This window comes from Scedosporium apiospermum, assembly GCF_000732125.1.
Source record: "Scedosporium apiospermum strain IHEM 14462 chromosome Unknown SEQ_SAPIO_0115, whole genome shotgun sequence".
Taxonomy (NCBI): domain Eukaryota; kingdom Fungi; phylum Ascomycota; class Sordariomycetes; order Microascales; family Microascaceae; genus Scedosporium; species Scedosporium apiospermum.
In genome coordinates this window covers 18,506-41,131 of record NW_015971816.1, presented here as the reverse complement: position 1 = coordinate 41,131, position 22,626 = coordinate 18,506, and the positions used below count along the sequence as shown (strand labels likewise).

The following is a 22,626-nucleotide window of genomic DNA, read 5'->3' as shown; positions in this document are numbered from 1 at the left end:
ATCACCGGATTCTTTCATAGTTACCTACTTGTCGTCCCCGTGCCTCCCTTCTTCAATAGCGCTGCCATCCATGGCTGAAATTGTAGCTATCATAGCTGCCTCTCTACAGCTTTCAGAGCAAGCATTCCGGCTGCTTGCGAAAGCGAAGCGGTTTTGGAATGAAATTGACCAGGCCCCATCGAGGATAGAGGAGGTTGTAAGGAACCTTGAAAACTTACAACCGATCCTCAAGCGACTCAGGAGCTGTGAGGATCAAATCAAGTGCGGCTCGCACATCGTTGCTAGCTACTCTTACTTCTCCGAAGCATACGATCATTTGAATGAGTTCATTCAAGATCTAAATCGTGAGATCGACACAACTCATGGTGGTCGGCGAAAGGCTCTTGCCGCGAAGTTCATCCGTCGGAAGGCCCTAATCGACCGCCTCGAAACAAGACTAGGCAAGGCGATGAGAGTGCTACAGGTATCATTGCAGCTTAGCAACATGTAAGATTCCAGTCTGTTTCGGCCGTTTGTTGACTGGGAATCTAACCCTCTTCACTATTAGAGATCAGGCAGATCGGCACTATAAGGTGTCCAGGCGGAACTACGGTCTATCGAAGGAGCACTACGATTTGTCCAAAGCGTATTACGAAATAATACTCTCTCACCTCCTTGAAATAAAACCTCATCAAGAAGATGAGCCGACCTCCAACCCGCGGGACAACAAGCCCCAGGCCATATCTCCAGCGAGTGCTCACGGAAACACCTTCATCCCATCTGATAATGCACCTTATGAGTTTGTTTTCCAACTTCCTCGTTGGTTGACCGGGGCAATGTGGCGCATTCACATGAGCAAGTCACTCTATTGCTGGTCATTCGATTTCAGGCACTATAACCCTCAATATTTCGAAGATGATATCTTTGAAGTCGTGGGCCGCGGGGATATTGATAAAATGCTTCTCTTGTTTCGCACGAATTATGCATCGCCGTTTGACTGCGATGCTGCTGGAAGGTCCCTACTTTATGTACGCAGTCCACAAGGTGCTCTTTACCGAATGCAGGTCATGGAGCTAACTTTGGCAGCATGCGATCACTTTTGATCAGGTTGCCATCTGTTCGAAATTGCTTGAATTGGGACTCAAAGATTCTGTGGACAAGAAACCCTCTAGAGACCACCTGTAAGTAGATACGAACAAAGAAGCTACTTTGAACCACATACAAGTTGAGTCTAATATATCGGTATAGTTCTCCTAGAGAATGGGCATACTTGCGGTATTTGCCACACGTGGCCAGAAATGGGGGCAGTAGGGTCATAATCGATATGCTTCCCGACTCTATTCATCAATCCCCCAACGTTGAGAGCTGCAGAATCTTTCCCTGGGGTTGCTGTTTGGGGCCAACCAACCTAGCCAGTCTCGAACAATTCCAGCGCGAAATTGTTCCCCAATACTTCAGTCTCTCAACCGAGGAACGTCTGAGGGTTGCCAGAGCCTATTGCCTCTGTGGCCCTTCTAGACAGCACCCGGACGTGAACGTTTTTACGTTCCTAATCAGGAAGGGCGGAAAACTCCGCCCAAATGACTACAAAGTTAACTCGACTCGTCCCGGATGCTCCCTTATCCACTCAATTGCCATCTCGCTAGGAAGAGCCTACAGAAGGATGGAGATCTCCGCGTCACGACCCTGTCCATCACAGGAGATGGGATGGGTCCGACTGCTCCGAAAAGTTCTGATAGGATCACGGGAATCACGTCAAAATGTGCTCCACCTCGTTGAGGGCATCCAGCCTCAACACTCAATCCGGATCGGTCTAATATGCAGAACTAGTTGGACCGGAACGCCCCTATTATCGGTATTGAAAGCCAGTGTGGCAGAAATATTTTGGGAAAGTAACACGCGACCCACACCATTCAAACAGGAGTGGAAAAAGTGGCAGTCTATCCCAGCATCCGCGTTACAAAGATGGCTCAGCAGGCTTGAGGAATTTGGAGTGGACTTGGTTGAATATGGGCGACAGGAGCAGAAAGCGATGTTCCACGCCGAGACCAACGGGGGAGCGACGGCACTCGACTTCCTGTGGACTACCCGTTGGTGGTCCCACTCGGAAAATGAAGCCGTGAAGAAACAGCTACCGATTCGTCTGCGTCGTGTCAAAGTTGGACATGCTCCGAATGATTGGCTGCTGTCCTGGGAGATTGATGTCGAGAAAATAGCAGGTGAGTTCTGGAGATTTGTTGATAGTCCACGAGTCGCCTATCAATCCTAGGGTGGGGAAAGACTAGCCACAGCAGTATCATGGAGGAATAGGCTTGTTTGTTGAGGGAAAAGGAGGGATAGAAATAAGAATGAAAATCAATAAAAAGTTGGAGAAAAAAGATTCAAGGATTAGTTAAGGGAGAGTGAAAAGAAGGGGACGGAGAAGGATCTCTTATATCTAGGTTATAGGCACTCAGTAACATCATGCTTAACCATTGAGGCTCGCCAAATGTGAATTCTACCATTGGGTTCATGTGTAACTACCCATTTAGCATCTCGGAGCGATGTTGAATAGATAGGTAAGAAGAATGAGAGTAAAAAGTTCTATTCGTTAGAGTTATTAATAGACCTTTCGTGAACAACCAGTAGCTTCCACATGCATCTAGTGGGGACTAGGGAGACTGGAGTTGACAAAGAGAGCTTCGTTGCCACTTTGCTCATGTTTATTTAGAGCGGAGAAGACACCGGGCAAGAATCACATCTTTTGTGATTACATTTGCCATTGGAACATTTCTCATTCAATATGGAAGTGTTCACCTGAGAGCATTTGCACTGGCCGGGTGATGTTAGCTCACGAGCTCTGGGAAGATATACCTTGATCAAACAACGTACACACTCCCAGACTTGGTCTAAGGCATTCTCCTTTTGCTGGATTGTATTTGACTAGTGTTCTATTAGTTAATATATTTTATAATGCTCTTCAATAGAAATGCATACCTCATTCGGAACAGCAGGCGGGTTGCCACTCAAGACGATAGTAGATTTGCGAGGCATAGTCAAGGTGAGATGGTGGAAGGTACGTTGCTGAATGTATGATTGAAGGTAGAACGTCGGTTATGGACACTCTTAATGGGCTTTCGAGGGAGAGTTTCTAGAAGGCAAGATGAAGCTGGGATGTTAAGGTGTTGCTGGAGACCTCTGAGCATGAATCCCCTCCCCGGGGCAAGAAGTCCTTTTATATCTAATGTTCGAGGATCAAGCGTAAATCATCCGTGGAACATTTTTCTTTTCCTGGTCGTTAGGTTCGCGCAAACAAGCTGTTAACAATCTGTAATCAAGCTGTTAACAGTCTTTCATGCCATGGATGAAACCACTTATGGCTAATGATCAATCATAACACGATGCGACACAATCTAACCCGGGCTCCATCGTCACGTCTTTGCGACACAAGGTCCTGCTGAAGTATTCGTGTCGTTGGAAGTATAATGAGTGAGACTCGAGCGTTACAACCGATTATTCGGCTTTTCACTTGTCCCTCGAGATGACCTGGGGAACACTGTTAGATTGGCCGTATCGAAGACCGCACTTGCGAATCCCGACAATCAAATGTTGCCACGAGAAACCTGAGTTCACCATATTCTGATGTCATCTGTTCGGCTTTTGGCTGGTTCAAAGGCATAGATTGCCTGTAGATTGGTTAGATTGTTTAGATTAGTTCGATTGATTAGATTAGTTAGATTGGTTAGATTGGTAAATTGTGAGATTGTTCGAGCATTAGATTGCTCGAGTGTTGGAGTGTTCGAGGGCTAGACCGCCAGAGTGTGGAGTGTGGAGTGTGGAGTGTAGAATGCTAGGATGTTGGAGTGTTAGGGTGTGAAGAGCACCGCAATTCAAAGCCAGTCGATCCAGAATATGCAGGAAGCCTCCACATTCCATTCGTCTTTTACCTTCGGCCAGTTTCTGCAATGGTAACAGGCCTGAAGCACTACTGAGTAGACTCATCGCTATTGCAACGGAGTTTCTCTGACGAGATGGCTTTGCCTGTGAGATACTTTGATCTATCAACAGATGGTATGCGGTGAGGTTGGGGTCCCCGCTCATATGAAACATGAATCTAGTAGAATAGGGACAATGGTGGTAAGACAGCCAGGGACGGACGGCACTTTGTATGACATATCCCTATCGTCGTCCTCATTTTTTTTATTGTATTTTGTTCTTTTTGTCTTGAATTCGATGGGGAGATGATCGGAACGAGATCAGGAGAAGGCAAAAAGCCTTCGTCAACCAATACCAGAAAAGAGTATTGAAGGCAATCTAAGACATGTCATTGGCATTGGGAAGCAGAAAACATCGTGCGCAACCAACAAGCTTGTAGCTCTCAGAAGGGCTCATCGTCTCGTCGGAAGGTTTAGGAGAAAGTTGTCAGCAATCTTCGTATCTAAGACACTACTAGTGGTGATGGGATAGACTCCGGCGTGCGTGTTAATGGAGAGAAAATAAGCAACGGTCTAGTCCAATGTCGTGACGTCGCAAAAGGGGCATCTTGCCCATCAACTGAGACGGCTGTCTAAGACCTGTCCTGCAGGTTCATGGAGAATCGACCTTGTCCCTTTTTTTTGGGCGCCACCCAGGGTCCATCCAAACTGCGAGTAGAGTAGGCGACAAAGCATTTCACTCCCACTCCCTTCTAGGAACGCGAGGTCCACATCAACTTCCGCCTTGTGCAGAGAGCGCCTGCAGTTTGGGGTTTTTGCCGCCGAATATCACATGCTTCGTGGCTCGTTTATGGACATCGAGTCTGCTGGAAGTGACTTTTGTTCCTGACGCATCTGATCAAAACGGGGTACAGTCGCTTAGGCCGTATCTCCAACCGGCCTCGAGGGAATTACTTTTTACGGGGTGCCCATTTCTTATGCATTTCCAGTATAGCTTCAAGAATGTGCCCGTCACGTTATAAACTATCATGGAGCAATATCGCTGACGGGGCTGGGTCAAGAATCTTGCTTGTCCCCCAAGAAACTATTGGTCGATAACCAGCATCACTTAGCGTCTTCAGGAGGACTTATTACGTTCTTTGGCAGTGCGGCTTCTCCGAAGAACCTGACAATCATGTTAGCAGCCTTGCTGGTCCCTTGGCGCTTCCTTGCTTGCAATCCTTGGGTCTTAGCACCAATCACCCTCGGACTTGTATGCCTTACTAAAACTTGACAATCTCTTTCTCGAGTTGAGTCGCTAGTTTCACTTCGTCTTAATAAACCTGTCTACACGGCGCCTGGCGACAGCCTTACTCAGCTTCTGGCGGGCTTACCCGGCTTACCTACTTTAATGCGACCATCATAAAAGCGACATTTCCTCAACAACATCAAATGGTCCCGGGCTAGGTGCGATCGTATGTCTCAGACTATGTGTGATACTCAGCAGACCGTCTAGTGTGTATTAGTCTGAGTGAAGGTTTGTCAATCTCGCGAAAAGACCTCCGCATCTAAAAGATGCTGAAATCACCAGCGTTGATATTGGCATCTTAAATTTACAAGCTAGTAACCCAGCGACAGTTTCTAGAGAATCACAGTTAGACAACGAGCTCTTTACTTGTTGAAGGAGAGCATCAATTTTACAAGCCGACAGTTCAAGAATTCTTGGGGCGCGGTAAACTATAGGAGAAAGAAAGAATAGCCGAGCAGACTCGTCAGACCCTTGCAGCGCCAGGTTTGAAGTAATTGCGTAAGCAAGCGGCCGCTGGACGGGACGGCGAGAGGGCGGAGAGGGGATCGAAAGAGGACGGACAGGGACCGAGGGGGGGACGGAAAGGGGGCGAAAGGACGACGCAGAGGGGCGGAGAGAGGACGGAAAGAACTTCTAGGAAGAAGAACTGCCTTTATATGTCAGATATAAAAATCTAAACTATTAAATTATAATAAAATAGAAGAGGAAATTGCTTTTTTAAAATAATGCGTAATAGTTAAATTCGATCGTCGGAGAGTTCAACCTGCCTATAAGTGGAAAGAGGAATTATTGATGTGAGAGAATTTGCCCGCAAGAGGCACTTGATTTACGACGTTCAGGATGCTCCGGGAGATTACATCGTCGCCTAAAAATGGGTCACCTCTCTGATGTAAGCGTAGTCCTCGAGGAGGTAGTGTACCTCAATTGTTGTATATGCTTCGTATTCTCCGTTGAAGTCGAATGGCTGTTCTAATCTGCGCTGCTGGATTATGGAGCCCAGAGGTAAGTGGGGTCAATTAGCGGTGGGGATGAGGTTGGCCAGACAATCCGAATGCGAATGCGAATCCTTCGATCCTTCAATCCTTCGAGAGCCCACATAAACTGCATCTCTTCCTGTCCAAGATGTCTAAACGATATCACGTGCCCTCCTGTCTTTTACAAATTCATCTCGGAGTGCGAACCGGTGCTGTCACGCCACTCTCCTTATAGACCGAAACTGGTTCTCTATATTACGGAGTACACTCACCTCTTTCTCTCCCGCGATCAACAACGTCTCGGCAGACCGTCAAACTACGAGGAGTCTCTCGAGCGTCACCCACTCCCTGAGATATTACACCCATCACACACATATTACAAACCCGTTCTCATCATGGCATCTGGACTTATATTCGACCCTCTCGTCGTCCTCCGGGCAGCGCCGCTGGTATCCTCAACCTGCTCGCTTCTTTACGCGTGGGATCAGCACTTCTTCCTCAGCATATTGAACCGCCCCGAAAACCGCAAACTCAGCAAGCCCCTCCTCCCTTCCTATTTCAACACCTTCTTCCACAAGGGGGTGTGGATCGTCCTCGGCTGCTTAGCCGTCACGTCCTCAACTTCGGTCGCCAACCTCTACACCCAACGGTCCGTACTCCGAGCTAGAGACTCCTTCTGGTGGTACGTCGGCGGTGCGGCGCTTTCGATCGGTCATCTCTTATTCGTGCCGCTCATTGCGCCGAGCGTGCAGAGGACGGTCGAGGCAAAGCCTGACTCGGAGCCTGATGCGAACGCTTCCTTGGATGAGTGGCTTTCTATCAATTTTGTGCGGATGGTAACGGTAGACCTGGCAGCCTGGCTCGCTGTTGGCGTTGCGGTCGTGAAGACACTTCGTGCTTAAGAAGTGGGCTACTTCTACCTGCGGATATGCTCGTGTTTAATCTTTGGATAAGTTGCAAATCATAGATGCCTAGTATTTCCTTCACTCTACCACTAAGAGGCATTTTCGGAGGGCTGTATATTAGATCATCTTAGAAAAGCCATGAAAGTCACTTTTCAATCTAGGCCTTTGTTGGCATGAAAGTCTATAGAAATAGAGTCTTCAATCGAAAGTCCTTAAAGCACCTCACACAGGGTTGGTGCGATTTGTAACGATCTATTAAGGAGACGACAGTAACACTGCCAGTCACGGGTTCCATATTGCAATCAAGCAAGAGGGTGATTACGGGACGGGTGGGAACCCAGCCCATCGCAGCTTTGGCCAACTCCTTGCGTGGTGTCACAAGGAGGTAGAGATTCTGATGCGCTGCTGGCGAGGTGAAAATGTGGAAGCGATTGGTCGATTCATATTAGTCGCTATCATCGCCTCCGCTCAGCTTCCTTAAACCGAAACTTGCAATCCATGTCCGAGATGGGCGCGTTATCTCCAGTACATGCCGATGTGCTCTATCTTAGAACGATTGCATGTCTTGTTCGAACCGCATCCGCTGCTTCCTGCACCCGCCTCTCGACCTCGATATTCACCAACCTAAAGGCCCGCGCTGGAGGATAGAACTCGGTGCCCTCTCTCGCCAATCCCTCGACGCATTCAGCTACATTCTGCAGGAGCCGGAGGTCTTCCCTGGCTGTTGGCGCCGTAGGATCGTGAATCATTGCGCTCGCTAAATGAGCGTGTGCAATATACGCTCGGTAATACCCAAGAATCATCGACATTGCTTCTTGCTTTGGTAACTTCATAATATGTATCATATGATGAACAACTTTGAGGACTCTTCGAGATGTACGTATTGAAAGGTCGTTTCTGGGAATCATGTCGTCATTATCTGATAATAGTGGGCGGCGGTCGTTGCACCCGGGGAATGACGCTTTTCGGAGCATGAAGAGTATGGAGGTGTAGCCTGAGAGCGCAAGGTCTCCCAGAACCCAAGCATTAACATCGTCGTCTTTGTAACTCTCCAGCCATTCCTCCTAATCCGTCATCGTCAGACATTCAGATGGACGTTCTTTGTTGACGACTGAGTTATGGAAGGGCCTCCAGGAAGCGGCAGCGACTTAGACTTACGATTTTCCATTCCTCGAAGATTTTATCCACCTCTTCGCAGAGGGAGTTGACGGCGGATAATACATCGGCCTCATCTTGCAGCGTCTCTGAGACCTGGAAATAGCTGATGAGAATAAAGGTGAGGCGGCTCCTGACTAAGAAAGCCATGGTTGGAACGGCATCATCCCGCTCTCGCGGGACGTCAATAGAGAGGCGGGGCATGTTGACTCTCCAGTCTTTAAGGTGGGATGAGAATGCTGCCGGTTTGTTGTTGATGAGACGGAAGAAGAGGTCGAGCTGGATGAGATCCCACATGCCAATGCGATCGTCGTCACTCATGGAAGGCTGGCCCGCGGAGGGTTCGAGGCTGTCGAGAATATGCAGTTGCGATGCCTGGGCGTATTCACAAGCCAGCTTGTGCATCTCCCAACTTAGGCTGAAGTCGAAGCTCTCTGTGGCCGTCTGAGTCTTTATTTTTGCAATGCTGGTTAGGAAGGGGGTAACAACAGGTAGGTGTGTTTGGGATGGGAGAGGGGGCATTTGTTACCATGTACATGGCCGCAATGAAATCCGTGACAGTCCTAACGGCCTCTTCCTGCCAAACCGGGATGGTCCGCCGACAGCATATGAAGATTTGCCTTGCGTAATGTTTGTTGAGGTTCTCTGGTGACTCTGCCTTCTTAAAGAAAAGTCCCTGCCAGAGTATACAGTAGTATATGAGAAGCATGGAAGCATCGAGGTGGACGTGGTCCGTGCCGAGGAGATAGGGGATCATGTCAATTAGCTTGCGATCTACCATCGCAGGGAGTAGTTTCCCATTGATGTTGGTGAAGTAGTCTGGTAAAAGAATTAGCATCAACATAATAATAGATTAGAGGCTGCTTAAAACGCGTCTGAGTCCTCACTGTCAATCAATTGCTCGGCACACTCCGGTGGAATGTTGACGTATTCCAAGGTGATGGCTTTGGTGCCGAAGCTGTGCTTCTTCCTATGCTGTTGGACTTGGTCGACAGCATGGCTTAGGATGGATGTGATATCCAGAGGAGTGGCCACTCCACTATCCTCAGGGCCCGTGAACCCCAAGTCGCCTGGGGACGCCGGCGAGCTAACGTGTCTCGAAGGTCTGGATGATTCGGCTCTGCCAAGGCCGGAGCCGTCTTGGCTTCTCGCAATGTCGGGAGTAGTGCCCTGGGATTGAGGTCCGGTGGTGGTAGAGGCCTCCGGTGGTGGGCTTCTGACCGTACCTTGCCGTTCAAGACGCTGGAGTCTCGAGAGAATGGCTGAAAGAGCGCCGCATGTGTCTCTAGGCCAAGATACTTTAGTTCATCAAATGCCTCCTAAACTCGCTCCAGACCGGGGCACACGGGCAGCATACAGTGTTGACAATTCTGTCTTGGGGCGAGAGTGCCGGGGCTGCCGGTGGGGATAGAAGCATTCGATTCCCTGGGAGAGACATCTTTGGCAGGAAGGCTGAGTGCGATTGCACCCAACTTTCCTGCGGCGGCAGTTCGTGCACTATAGAGTAAATGAATACGTTAGAAGGGCCCGAGCTCGTTGGCCCAATGGCCGGGTCGACCCAAGACCTTAAATGCATCAATGATGCAACTTCCTTGATGGCGGGGAGGGGATCCACCTCAACATGGGACATGGCAACTTACCGAGAGTTTGCTCTTGGATGCTGGAGTCATACGGTTGGCTTGAGCAGCTTATAGGCGAACGGTTAATATGAAGGGGAACAAGGGAGCGGAAGAAAGCTGCCAATATGTCCCGCCAGACCGGAATGCTCATGGTCTTTCCCAGTATCGTCATACATAGATAGTATATTATGAAAAGCGGGGACTCCGGCTCTTCGGCTAGCAATACGAAACGCAGTTTTCCCAGCATTCTCCACTACTCGATGTCAGCCAGGCTAAGAGCGCCTGCCAAGGCCGTGGGGGTCTTAGCTGAAGCTAAGGATAAGATCGACCCTATCACAGGTAGCGGTAGCGGACACTACAATTGCGCTTACCGCCACTTTCATGTAATCTAGGTGTTGATGATAGCCGCGACCGAGATGGTTCTGGAGGGTTCTTCCCAAAAATGTGGCCTCGATCCGCCAGATCTTACTAGGAAATGAGATGCGAGGAAGAAGGTAGAGTCCACTACATCCACGGTCCGCTATCTTCCTGGCAACGGGTCGGCTCGTGTGATTTTATGTCTGTCCCGAGAGGCCCAATACCGAGATTTCCTCCATCACCTAGCATACAGGCAATCTTTCACTTTGCCTAAGGCCCTAAGCTAGAACACAATTTGGAAAATTATCATCGTGTCGATCAACGTGTTCTGTTTGATTTAGATTAGCACTTCCGTGGCAAAGAAAGCCCCACAGATAATGGACTTAGAGACTAGTGCCAGTGGGACAAATTGGCTGTGTGGAGCTGCGCAGTTTCGCAATTTCGCAACTTCGCACTTTGTATAAGTCCGGTCTACCTCCACCCGCACGACACGAGAATGGGTGGGAGGAGAGCAAAAGCGTGGGCCGCCGTTGTGACTTTCTCGTGACCCGTCGGCGGTCGTCTAAGATAGGCCCACTTCGGCCTCCGGAGACGTGCCGACCTTTCCCTGTACGATTGCAAACTAGCATGAACTTGCAGCGACCTATGAGTCCATCTAAAGCTTAAGACCTGTTGGAAGCTTCGATCCAAATACTGGGGCTTCGCACTTTCGGATGCCGTCATCCACCCACGATGCAAACTTGCGGTGGAGTGAGCGGCATTGATGCTAACGACGGTGGGGAGGGCAGAGGGATAACCGGTGATGGATGAGAAATCTGCACTTCAGTCTTCAGCACATCGTACTCCTCGGTCGAAATATATATAGAGCAGCTATAAACCGGGCACTTTACCCGTTTTTACGCTCCCGCAGTAGCAAGAACACCATTGAAGAATCCTCTCTCTTTGGCCGTACCATTCCCACATCGTGTGACCGCGCCGGCGGCCTCCCGTACCCTACCCAGTATTCTTCAGTCCCCCTACTGGCAAGCTTTGACCTCCTTGGCCAGTCATATCGCCCATAGCTGTCAGGATGCCGCCCAGTGCCGCCTCAAACCCCGAGCTCGAGCACGGTATCCCACATGTATTACCTGACAGCCGCCCTTTCACTGCCAGTGATTCCGACACGGCGGAGCCGATAGAGGACGAGATCCACGAACTCGCTCGGCGCGTCACAACCCTCTCTGTCACCGGGGGCGGTGCCATCCTACCCAAGCCAACGGATGACGTCCTCGACCCTAACAGTCCTGACTTCGACTCTAAGAAATGGGTAAAGGCCTTCTATGATACCCAGAAGCGGGCCCTAGGCGGAATACCACCGAACTCGGCCGGCTTCGCCTTCAGGAACCTCAACGTCTTCGGCCAAAAGGCCGTGGCGGAGTACCAGAAGACCGTCGCGGAACTCGTCTATGGGCCGATGGAGATTTTGCACCGCCTGTTCGGCTCGACGGTGAGACAGCAGCGCGTGGACATCCTGCAGGATCTAGAAGGCGTCATGGAGAGCGGCGAGATGCTCTGCGTCCTGGGCCCTCCCGGATCCGGGTGTTCCACCTTCATGAAAACCATCGCCGGTGAGACCTACGGTTTCCAAGTTGCAGAAGGAAGCATGATAAATTTCCAAGGTCTCGGGAGAAAGGACATCGACACAACCTTCAAGGGGGAGGCCATCTACACCGCGGAGGTCGACTACCACTTCCCCAGGCTCACCGTTGGCGAGACGCTCTACTTCGCCGCCCGTGCCCGGTGCCCGCAGAACCTGGCAGACCACAAGCACGAATATGCCGAGCACCTCCGGGATGTCGTCATGGCGATGCTGGGAATTTCCCACACCAAAAACACCCTGGTCGGAGACGACTTTATCCGCGGAGTTAGTGGCGGAGAGCGCAAGCGCGTGAGTATCGCCGAGGCCATTCTTAGTTATTCGCCGTGGCAGTGCTGGGATAACAGCACTCGGGGTCTGGACTCTGCGAACGCGGTCGAGTTCTGTCGCACTCTGCGGCTGCAGTCCAAGACTTTCGGCAGCAGCGTGTGCGTTGCCATTTACCAAGCTCCTCAGGAGGCGTATGATGTGAGTTGAGCCTATTCGGGGACTACCCTCGAGATCCTGCTAGGTGCTGTGCTGACGCTGATTTTCCTCTTCATATAGCTGTTTGATAAGGTCATTGTCCTCTATGAAGGGCGACAAATTTTCTTCGGAAGGACCTCCGACGCCAAAGCATATTTTGAGGGCTTGGGCTTCGAATGCCCGCCTCAGCAGACCACGCCAGACTTCCTGACCTCTATGACTAGCCCGTCCGAGAGAATTGTCAAGCCCGGATGGAAAGGAAAGACGCCCCCCCGCAGCCCCGAGGAGTTCGCCCGGGCATGGCACGAGAGTGAGCACCGCCGAGCCCTCATCTACGACATTGACATGTTCGAGGAACGCTTCCCGATTGGTGGAAGCCAGTCTGAGAAGTTCCAGGTCGCAAGAACTGAGCAAAAATCCGCGTCGCTGAGCGCCGGCTCGCCATTCACACTCTCCCTTGCTGGCCAGTTTCTTTTGAACCTGTGGCGGGCCTACCGCCTTCTGATCGCTGATCCCTGGTTCTATGTAACCTTGCTCCTGGCCAACCTCTTCGAATCACTCGTTGTGTCGAGTATTTTCTACAACATGCCCCCTGACAGTTCCAGCATGTTTCGTCGGAATCTAATGATCTTCTACACCCTCTTGATCAATATCTGGACGGCAGCCCTAGAGGTTCTTACCCTCTATTCCAGGAGAAAGATTGTGGAGAAGCATGTGCGCTACGCGCTATATCATCCTAGCATGGAGGCCCTGGCGTCTATTGCGATGGATATCCCCTTCAAACTCGTCAACGCAGTCTGCATTAACGTCACCCTCTACTTCATGTGCAATCTCCGCCGCGAACCGGGGCCTTTCTTCTTCTTCTACCTGCTTTCTTTCACCATTACAATCACCATGTCCTTGTTCTTCCGGTTTCTCGCCTCCGTTACTAAGACGGTATCCCAAGCCCTGGCGCCATGTGCAATTGTCACTCTCGGGCTCATGATCTATGGCGGTTTTGTCGTGCCCCAGAACTACTTGGACGACTGGATTGGCTGGCTGAGGTGGATAAACCCACTATTCTACGTGCAGGAGAGCCTTTCGCTGAACGAGTTCGTCGGGCGCGAGTTCCCCTGCGTCGAATTCGTACCCAGCGGACCGGGCTATTCTACTGACTCGGTTCCATCTGTGGGGCGCGTGTGCTCCGTCGAAGGGTCTGCCGCCGGTCAGAACTTCGTTGACGGAAGTGAGCATTTGCGGGTAATGTACGGGTTCATCAACAGCCACCGCTGGCGAAACTTCGGCATCCTTATCGGCATCACCGTCTTTTTCCTCGCGATCCATTTGGCCGCGGTGGAGCTGATTTCATCGGAGCGCTCGAAGGGCGAGATCCTCGTCTTCCCCCGCCGGGTGCTCAAGATGCGGTCTAGCGGGAGCGATGACGAGGAGAAGAGGGGGTCCCCAGCCGATACTAGGAGCCATGGACAGCACGTTCGAAATGACGAGCCACAGGGGATCGGAAGACAAACGTCGGTCTTCCACTGGCAGGACGTCTGCTACGACGTCCAGATCAAGAATGAGAAAAGGACAATCCTAGACCATGTAGATGGGTGGGTGAAGCCGGGCACCTTGACAGCACTTATGGTGAGTTCTTGTCCTTGGATATAGAGTGACCATCTTCGTTAATAACTATTGTTCTTAGGGAGTTTCTGGGGCAGGGAAGACGACACTTCTAGACGTGCTGGCCAGCCGAGTAACGATGGGGGTTATTTCAGGGAAGATGTTAGTTGACGGCCAGCCTCGCGATGCTTCATTCCAACGCAAGACAGGATACGTCACTCAACAAGATTTGAACCTGCACACTTCCACAGTCCGCGAGGCCTTGCAATTCAGCGCGCTGCTTCGGCAGCCAGCTCGGTACAGCCGGCGGGAGAAACTCGACTATGTGAACGAAGTAATCAAGCTGGTTGACCTTGAAGACTGCGCAGACGCTGTGGTCGGAAATCTTGGCGAGGGCCTGAATGTAGAACAACGGAAACGCCTAACTATCGGAGTCGAGCTAGCGGCACGTCCCGAGCTGTTGCTGTTCCTGGACGAACCGACGTCCGGCCTCGATAGCCAGACATCTTGGGCCGTCTGTGACCTCATGGAGAAGCTGACCAAGAACGGCCAGGCAATTCTCTGCACAATCCACCAGCCGTCCGCAGCCCTCTTCCAACGATTCGACCGCCTCCTCCTACTAGCAAAGGGTGGCCGGACTGTGTATTTCGGGGAAGTTGGCCACGATTCGTCTATTCTCTTGGACTATTTCGCCCGCAACGGCGCTCCGCAGTTCAAGCGCGGGACCAACCCTGCGGAATATATGCTCGACGTTGTCGGGGCCACCTCTAACTCGAAGGCTGGGCCCAAGATCGACTGGCCAAGCGTCTGGCGTGAGAGCCCCGAATATCAGGATGTACGACGGGAGCTTGATCAGCTGTCTCACGTGGGCAAGGCCGGGTCTCCCGCTTCCGAGGAGGCTGCGGCAGAATTCGCCTCGCCTTTTACGACGCAGCTAGGCCAAGTCACAAAGCGAGTCTTCCAGCAGTACTGGAGAACCCCCAGTTACCTTTTGTCAAAGTTTGTCCTCAGCGCTGGCTCGGTACGTAGTATCACTACTTTTGGAGGATTCCTTTCTTTCTTTTGCTTTGCTCGCCCTTGCAGCATGTCCCAGCTGACAATCCTCTATAGGCCCTATTTATTGGATTATCACAAGTAAATGGCGACGTCACGCAGCGCGGCCTCTTCAACCAGATGCTCGCGACATACATCTTTCTCTTCATCTTCAGCCAGGTCGTCGAGCAGATCCTGCCCCTGTTCGTCTCCCAGCGCACCCTCTACGAGGCGCGAGAGAGGCCAGCGAAGGCTTACTCGTGGATGGTCTTTCTCGCCGGGAATATTATTGTCGAGCTAGCGTGGAACTCGGTAGGTCTCAAGTTCCCACACGAACTCATTATTGATATGGTCTTTTTTTTTTTTTTTTTTTTTTTTTTTTGCGCTAATAAGGGGTTCTAGCTCATGGCGGTCTTCTGCTTCCTTTTCTGGTGGTTCCCTATGGGGCTTTACCGCAACGCAGAGTGGACGGATGCTGTCCACTCGCGCGGCATCACGGCTTTCTTACACCTCTGGGTCTTCTTCGTTTTCACGAGCACGTTCGCGAACGCGCTCATCGCTGCCATCGAGACCGAGCAGGTCGCCGGCGCATGCTTGAACTTCTTCTTCAACGTCATGTTTGTCTTTGCAGGGTAGGTTCCCACCACCACTCACACTCACACTCACTCATTCTTCCCTCGAAAATGTCCTAACTTGAATCGCTATCTTAGAGTTCTCGCCGGACCCGATGAGCTCCCAGGGTTCTGGATCTTCATGTACCGCGTCAACCCCTTCACTTACGTGGTAGAGGGCTTCCTCGGTACAGCCCTCGCCAACGCCCCCGTAACCTGCAAGGCGAGCGAACTCGTCCAGTTCGAGGCACCGGGGGGCACGTCATGCGGGGAGTACGCCGCACCGTACATACGGGAGAATGGAGGGTATCTCGTCGATGACAATACTAGCAGCTGCAGCTACTGTGGCACGGCGGATACTACCTCGTTCTTGACTAGTATGAACATGGACTTTGACAATCGGTGGCGCGACTTTGGATTCATGTGGGCGTTTTGCGTGTTCAATGTCGCTGCGACGATTGGTCTGTACTGGCTCGTGCGTGTTCCCAAGCGGAGGGCGAGGGAGTGAAAGTGCCGAGCAAGTATTAGTATACTACGAAGAACGGGCTAGCCTCATGTACTAAATCAAGACGAGAAGACGAGACGCCTACAAGAAGCATAGTTGGGTACATTGATATTAGACGTTCTCTTGGAACGGTAAACGGTGTTTTAGCTGGCAATGGGAACGCTGGCTAGCAGTAGACAGACCTAGATTGAGGTGAAAGCAATATTAATCGACCTATACTATTTACCATCATCACCTCTACCTACCTTCTATGAGTAAAACTGGCAATCCGTATCCGAGAGGGAGGATTACATACTAGATTTTTTAGGCTTATAAGTAAATTATTAATAAATTAAAATTATATCCTGGTACAAGTTACAATTGAGCTGTCACGAGGCCTTCCTCGTGTCGCACGAGCTTGTTATCTCGAATCCAAACTCTGCGGGAACATCAAAAAGGCATCTTGATTTCTTGTGATTATTACGTGATCAGTTTTATTCAGATTTATTCTTCACTGATAAGGGGAAAAAGAAAAATTAAAAATTTAAATAAAATAAAATAGAAATAAAATAAAACGAAGTTATCTCTGCCGCCATTCGTCACAAGTAAAAAAAGCTGGTCTTGGGATGGTCTGAGAGAAAATTTGGTGCGTCTTTCTCCACCCCAGAATTGAATGCATCGATGCCCACAAGTTGCACATCACCGTCAATCTAAAAATCCAAAATAAATTGGAGAAAATTCCTACCAAAATTCTCCTTTCAGCTTTTGAGCGTACACACCATCATCACATCATGGCGCCAGCATCGTTTGGGGAAATGGGCTATTGGGACGAGCGGTATGAGAAAAGAAAGGACTTCTTCGACTGGCTCCAGCCAGCAGAAGCCATGGACAGCACCATCAAAGCAGCGTTGAATGCATCTCCCCGACAGGATCCCAAGATCCTTCACCTTGGTTGCGGGACGTCGACGTTGTCGTTTGATCTCCGCAAACTGGTTCGGCGTCCCGAGCTGGTGCACAACGTCGACTTTTCCAAGCCGGCAATCGACCTGTGCAGAAAACGAGAAGCCGAAATCTTCGGTGAAGGGAGGGAAGGGAGAGAAGGGAATGGGGTAGGAGAGAGGAATGGTTCCGATCCTTCTCTGTCACCGGGTATGAAGTGGAGTGTCGTCGACCTCCTCTCCTCCGAACAGATATGGCAGCTTCGTAAGCAAGAAGACGCCACGGCCACTTCAGAGCCCTTCGATATGATTGTAGACAAGTCGACCTGCGACTCGCTGTGCTGTGGAGAAGACGTCGTCGTTCGTCTGCCCTATAAGATCCCTCCGCGAGCATCCGACGACCCGTCAGCCCACTCGGGCCCGGATGAGGTGGTTCCATCCGCAGCGGTTGCCCAATCCAGTGTTTATCCCCTCAACCTGCTCGCCGTGCATCTGGCCTACCTGTCTCCGCCCGGAGCGCATTGGGTCGCATTGAGCTTCTCCAAGGGTCGCTTCGACGACTTCGACCCGAGCAGACGTGGTCATCCGAATCCTGTTCTCTTGAAGACTGCGGGGCCGCTAGGCGAGGCGGATAGATACCTAGCGAATCCTGGAGAATTGTGGGAGCTAAAGTCGGTGGAGGAGATCCTAGTTCCCGAGGATGTCAACGACAAGAATGCGGGACAAATAATTCATCGCCCTGCAATATTTCACTATCTCTCCGTCCTCGTGCGGACCGACACGAGGTTCGAATGCAAATAAACCAATCAACAATCTCACGTTCCCTTCGTGGCGGAGAAGACTAGACCTGGGATATCCCCTCTTTCCGCTACACCAGTCAGGGCCACCCCGCCGCTGGCCTGCATTAAAAGCAATATTCTGCAAGGGAAATGTGGGTGACGGGCCAATTTTACGCAAGTGAGACTGAAGATTACTACCTTGGGCTCCAAAAAGGGCTGATCCTTGGGCTGAATACGAGAAGGCCCCTGCAGGAAATTGTGGAACCAGAACCGGATGTTATGGATGCGATAGGTGCTATGGAGTATGATTCAAGGTGTGTTTTGGTGGTGCGTCTTCAGATTGCCTGGCTTTGAGCTGAAGAAATGTGGGTAAGATCGGAGGATTATTCGACCTGGGCGAGAATGAAAAAAGTACGAGTTACGACGAATGAGATCCTCCGTCGTGCGTGCGGGAGAATTGGAAGCGACATTAGCTTCCAGTGGTAGGATATATGGATTCTGGACCAATCGGTACCCTGCCTGCTTCGCATTCATCATGACAGGATCAAGAGACGAGACTAAGAGCTGACTCGTAATATAAAGATGACTTTAATATAAAATCAGGCCGAGAGAATTTCAAGTCTCTGTTCCCAGCCATTTGACGACCCATCTTCCTCATTGCTCCTTCTCGTCGAAGATAATTTCAGCATCACGATATTCAGTAGGCGAGATGCAGAGCTCTTGGATTGCACGAGCTCCTTTCTTTATAGGTCTCTTTCAGGCCCTTCGGCTTGTCTCTCTCGGCCATGCTGCACCCAGTAAGTTCCCGGACCACCTGGCCTGTTAAAATGGGAAAAAAGAAAAGAAGAAAAAAAAAAAAAAAGAGCTGGAGATGAGATATGTCTAATCAGAGAAAACAACAGCTGCCGGGACGTGTCCTGATCTGTCATCTCCCGAGTGCTGCTACAATGCATGGTACTCCTGGACCTCGTCCAAGTCTGTGTTTGAGGAGCTAACTCCCAGCACCTACTTGACAAAGACGACCTCTACTGCGGTCCCAATTCCTGACCCATCTCTCACCACGCTTTGTGATGGATTTCCGCGCCTGCTCGGCCCGGACTATTCGTATTCTACCTTTGTTACCACGTTTGACGAGCCTTCCACCACTTGGGTTGGCAATTCATACATCACGCCTGCGCCGGACTGCACCATTAATGAGGCCGATTGCACTCCTTACATGCTCGACTACGAGTCTTCCACCTCTGCTTATCAGACCAACAACTCGAACCCTTACCCCTTCCATCCTCCATGCACCACCTACTCGGCGTGTCCGGGAGAAGGAGAGGGCATGTGCAAGATGATTGTCAACGTCGAGACGGTATACTACTGGCCGGTTACCATGACGGGAGACTTCTGCGGAGACCGATCAACCATTACCAATCCCGAACCGACGAAGTCGACTGTTATCGCGGGTACGACCTACGTCTCGCCCAGCGTCTACGTCATCGTGTCCCAGTTGAACCCCGCCAGCTACGCAGCGAGATACAGAGCCAAAGACTGCGGCCACGACTTGACCAACAAAGTCTTCAGCATGCATCCCACCGACGTGAGCACTCACTGGGGTCCCCTGAAGCGAAACACCGAGACCTTCCGCCAACTCAACCTCGCCGATCTGAACACCCCCATCCCGGCCACCGCTTACTTCTGGCTCACGGAGCTGCCCAACTGCCAGGCCGACCCAGAGACCTGCAAGTCAACGATCAGGACCGATTATCAGCCTTACCTGTCGGCTGCGACCCAGTCCTTGCGCGGCCTGGACCCGGATGAGCTCGCTTACTGCGATCTTCACCCGAGCCAGCATAATATGCTTGGAGCGCCGACTTGGATTCCGTTGGAGCCTACACCTGATGACTGGCCGACGCCGACTCCCACTCCTACCGTTGGCCCACAGGCCGGTACTAATAGTCCTGCAGAGACTGGTACCGCCTGAAAGCTGAAGTGAGGGAGATATTAATGTCGTCTATGACTCATGGGATTTTCTGAAACGCATGGATGGGATGACTACGAGCAAATAGTGAAGTAAATGAATTGGATAATGAATGTGTTTCGATTATTCTCCCTTCCGATGACAGTACACTAGTAGAGGCGTCTATACCGCTAACTCTAATGCCTTGCCCATGCGTAGGAAGATGTACCGCGAGAGCTCTAGAGTTCTAGCTGAATCCTGTTTGACCGTATCAGTATCATCAAGACACATTTATATCGAAGGAAGTAGACTTGGGAAAGGAGTCGGTACCAATCCATAAACCAGGACAGTGTCCCACCGAGACTCTTGCAAAGGGCCTGACTGTTTGTATTGTCCGGGGATACATCGGCTGCACACCAGCCGTCGTCGCCATATTTACCCGTGTCTGCTCTAAACAGCTTCGCGGACAACGCCTTTGCGAATCCCCGTCCTCGGTAGGCCTCCTGATACATCATTCGTTAAAATCAGGATCATGTCTGGATAGAGCATGGCATGAGCGACTATTCGACTTACCTCACAGTAAAGACTCGATAGTGAACCGTCGACACCTGGAGCACCGGACAATCTTAGATTGATGTCATCAGCAACAGCCAAGGGCTTGCTTACCGAGAAATGCCCATGCAATCGGAGTCTTGTCCCTCGTCTTGATCGTGAGACTGGGCAGTAAAACGAACGTATGCCTTATATACCTAATGTGTCAGTTCATAGTTTCTGATTTTCCAAACGGGCAGAGATCCCACACATTTGCCTTGGTAAATATGTCCTGGATATGGCAATTTGGCAGTCTTCGTGCGTTGCTGGGGACCAGTGCAAACCATCCGCCAAGTCTACCTCGCCACTTGGCAAGTCCTCCATCCTAAACAGCCACTTGTTGGACCCGAGGTCCGCCGAATTTGATTTAAACTTGATTCCCTTCTCTTTCATGACTTCTTGAATGGCTGAATGCAGAGTGCCAACCAAGAGATTCCCGGGGTAAGCCATCTCTCCGTCGTAGGCATTCCCAATTCTCCGAGCTTCTTCAACAACGGCCACGATCTGCTCGGCGCAGACCTCCCGGTCCGAATCCGATACTTTCCCGTCCTCCAGCGTTGAGTAAACCCACATCTGCGTCTCGGGTGACGTTGCAGGGTCTAGAAAGGCCGCCGTGAAGTGGATGGTCTCCTTCTCCCCATCTTGGCGAAAGGCATCGGGCGGCGTTACGATGATTCTAGAAGTTGGAGCCAGCCCTCCCTTGAAGCGAGTGAACTGCAGCCGGCGGAGGAGGGGTAGGGAATAGGGCAAATGACCGGCGAGAAGCTCGACGAGGCCCTCGGGGACGGAGGTAGAAGACAGGACCGTGGGTGGCATTCTTGAGGCGTTGTCTGGGAAGGGTTCTGATAGGGAATCCCGCGGCCTATTGTGTTACGACTCAAGATTGGCCTTCTCAAAGCTGCCTCATTTAGTGAGGGGTTGGTTATGTTACGAAGCCCGAGCAGGGAGCTCTCATTGATGCCTGCCTTGACGTGATTAGTCGGAATGGGATCCAACACATTCCCATACGAAAACCATGCCCGTATTTTGTGACTCAAACAGCTCCACGTCACAGCCTCCTGCCTAAAACAGTTCAGTCACAAACCTATGGTGAAACGGTGCCATTTCAGTGGTGCGACACGGAACTTGGATCCGAACAATGTCGTTAAGGCCCATTTTGCTGTGGTTCTTTTGGGAGAATTTTTCGGTAGTGCGAAACAAAGTTCTCTGGTTTCGACTTCGATTCTAATATTTTCCTTCTCTCATTTTGGCTAGTTCCTCGCAGGCATAAGTACACTGCCACTCTATTATCATGATGAGGTACTTCTTTCTCCCACCATGGCCAGGCTATTTTTAGCCCCCACCCAGCGCATGGGACTCCTCATCAGGCAAGCTGTTGTTCTGACGAGCCGGGCTGTTGTTCGAGAATAATTAAAATACTCTCTGCTCACACTTATTTGGCTTTATGCAAGCAGAACTCCAGGAAAGCAAAGCTTTACAGAGTTCATACATTAAAATTGAAATAGCTCAAGTACCATTCTAATTTTAGTTTAGGATAGGTGGCAATTATAGCTTAAATATATACTAATTATAGCTTAAGTATAAAGTATAAAGGGAAAAATAATAATAGAAATAAAATAAAAATAAAAACTTTTAAAAAAACTCTTAAAAAATCTTTTTAAAAAATTAAAAAAATAATAGGAAAAAAAAAAAGAAGAAAATTACTAGAAATTAAAGCAAATTCTATATTAAACTATTAAAATTAATCTCCTTATTATCTTAGCTTTCTTAGTTAGGCTTAATAAAAATATTATTACCTATATTAACTTAGTAATAGGATTAACTAAGGGAGGAGGTGGGAGGGAGGGCTTTAGTATAATATATTACCTATATAGTATTAAGAGTAACTAATTTAATATTAAGTTAAGCCTTTTCTTAAGAGAGTTAGACCTCTATTTTATCTAATTACTTATTTATTATTTTAATAAAATAAGTTTAATATATTTTAAAGTTTTAATTATAAATTTTAGTTATAGTAGTATAAGTAGGGGAGGGGGTAATAGATATAGATAATAGAGAAATAAGGGATTTATAGGCTTCTATTTTATAGCTAGTAATTAGTAGGTAATATTAAAAGGCTATTAAGAATATAAAAAAGTATTAGGATTATATTAGAAGAAAGGAATAAATATTTAGAGTATTATCTATTATAGTAGTAATTAGTATAGGCTTCTTTAGTATTATTAAGGGCTTCCTTTATAATAGAACTAATAATAATATACTAGTTTTAAAAATTAAAGTTTTTATAATAGTTAGTATAAGGAATAGATATTATTTAGCTATTATATTATAAGAAAAAAGTAGATTAATTTACTA

The 22,626-nt window shown here is 49.7% G+C and overlaps 4 protein-coding genes and 2 pseudogenes across 4 annotated transcripts; 4 read left to right on the top strand and 2 right to left on the bottom strand.

Annotated features, from left to right (window-relative positions):
- Nucleotides 1-6,550: 6,550 nt before the first annotated feature.
- SAPIO_CDS7986 lies at nt 6,551-7,057 on the top strand (annotated as a pseudogene; the record flags this gene model as incomplete).
- A 545-nt stretch (nt 7,058-7,602) lies between these two features.
- On the bottom strand, nt 7,603-9,653 carry SAPIO_CDS7985 (uncharacterized protein; the record flags this gene model as incomplete). The annotated part of the gene is made up of 6 exons (XM_016789727.1): nt 7,603-7,817; nt 7,941-8,124; nt 8,219-8,665; nt 8,745-9,034; nt 9,103-9,457; nt 9,573-9,653. The coding sequence occupies 6 exons, from the start codon at nt 9,651-9,653 to the stop codon at nt 7,603-7,605; spliced, it is 1,572 nt and encodes a 523-aa protein (XP_016640631.1).
- A 1,607-nt stretch (nt 9,654-11,260) lies between these two features.
- On the top strand, nt 11,261-16,042 carry SAPIO_CDS7984 (ABC transporter CDR4; the record flags this gene model as incomplete). The annotated part of the gene is made up of 6 exons (XM_016789726.1): nt 11,261-12,295; nt 12,374-13,915; nt 13,974-14,912; nt 15,002-15,235; nt 15,326-15,555; nt 15,634-16,042. The coding sequence occupies 6 exons, from the start codon at nt 11,261-11,263 to the stop codon at nt 16,040-16,042; spliced, it is 4,389 nt and encodes a 1,462-aa protein (XP_016640630.1).
- A 767-nt stretch (nt 16,043-16,809) lies between these two features.
- SAPIO_CDS7983 lies at nt 16,810-17,757 on the top strand (annotated as a pseudogene; the record flags this gene model as incomplete).
- Nucleotides 17,758-18,444: 687 nt separating this feature from the next.
- Nucleotides 18,445-19,704, top strand: SAPIO_CDS7982 (uncharacterized protein; the record flags this gene model as incomplete). Its single annotated transcript, XM_016789725.1, has 2 exons — nt 18,445-18,532; nt 18,638-19,704. 2 exons carry the CDS (start codon nt 18,445-18,447, stop codon nt 19,702-19,704), a joined length of 1,155 nt encoding a protein of 384 aa, XP_016640629.1.
- Nucleotides 19,705-19,919: 215 nt separating this feature from the next.
- Nucleotides 19,920-21,087, bottom strand: SAPIO_CDS7981 (uncharacterized protein; the record flags this gene model as incomplete). Its single annotated transcript, XM_016789724.1, has 5 exons — nt 19,920-19,938; nt 20,023-20,183; nt 20,254-20,288; nt 20,347-20,420; nt 20,546-21,087. 5 exons carry the CDS (start codon nt 21,085-21,087, stop codon nt 19,920-19,922), a joined length of 831 nt encoding a protein of 276 aa, XP_016640628.1.
- Between the last annotated feature and the right edge of the window lie 1,539 nt (nt 21,088-22,626).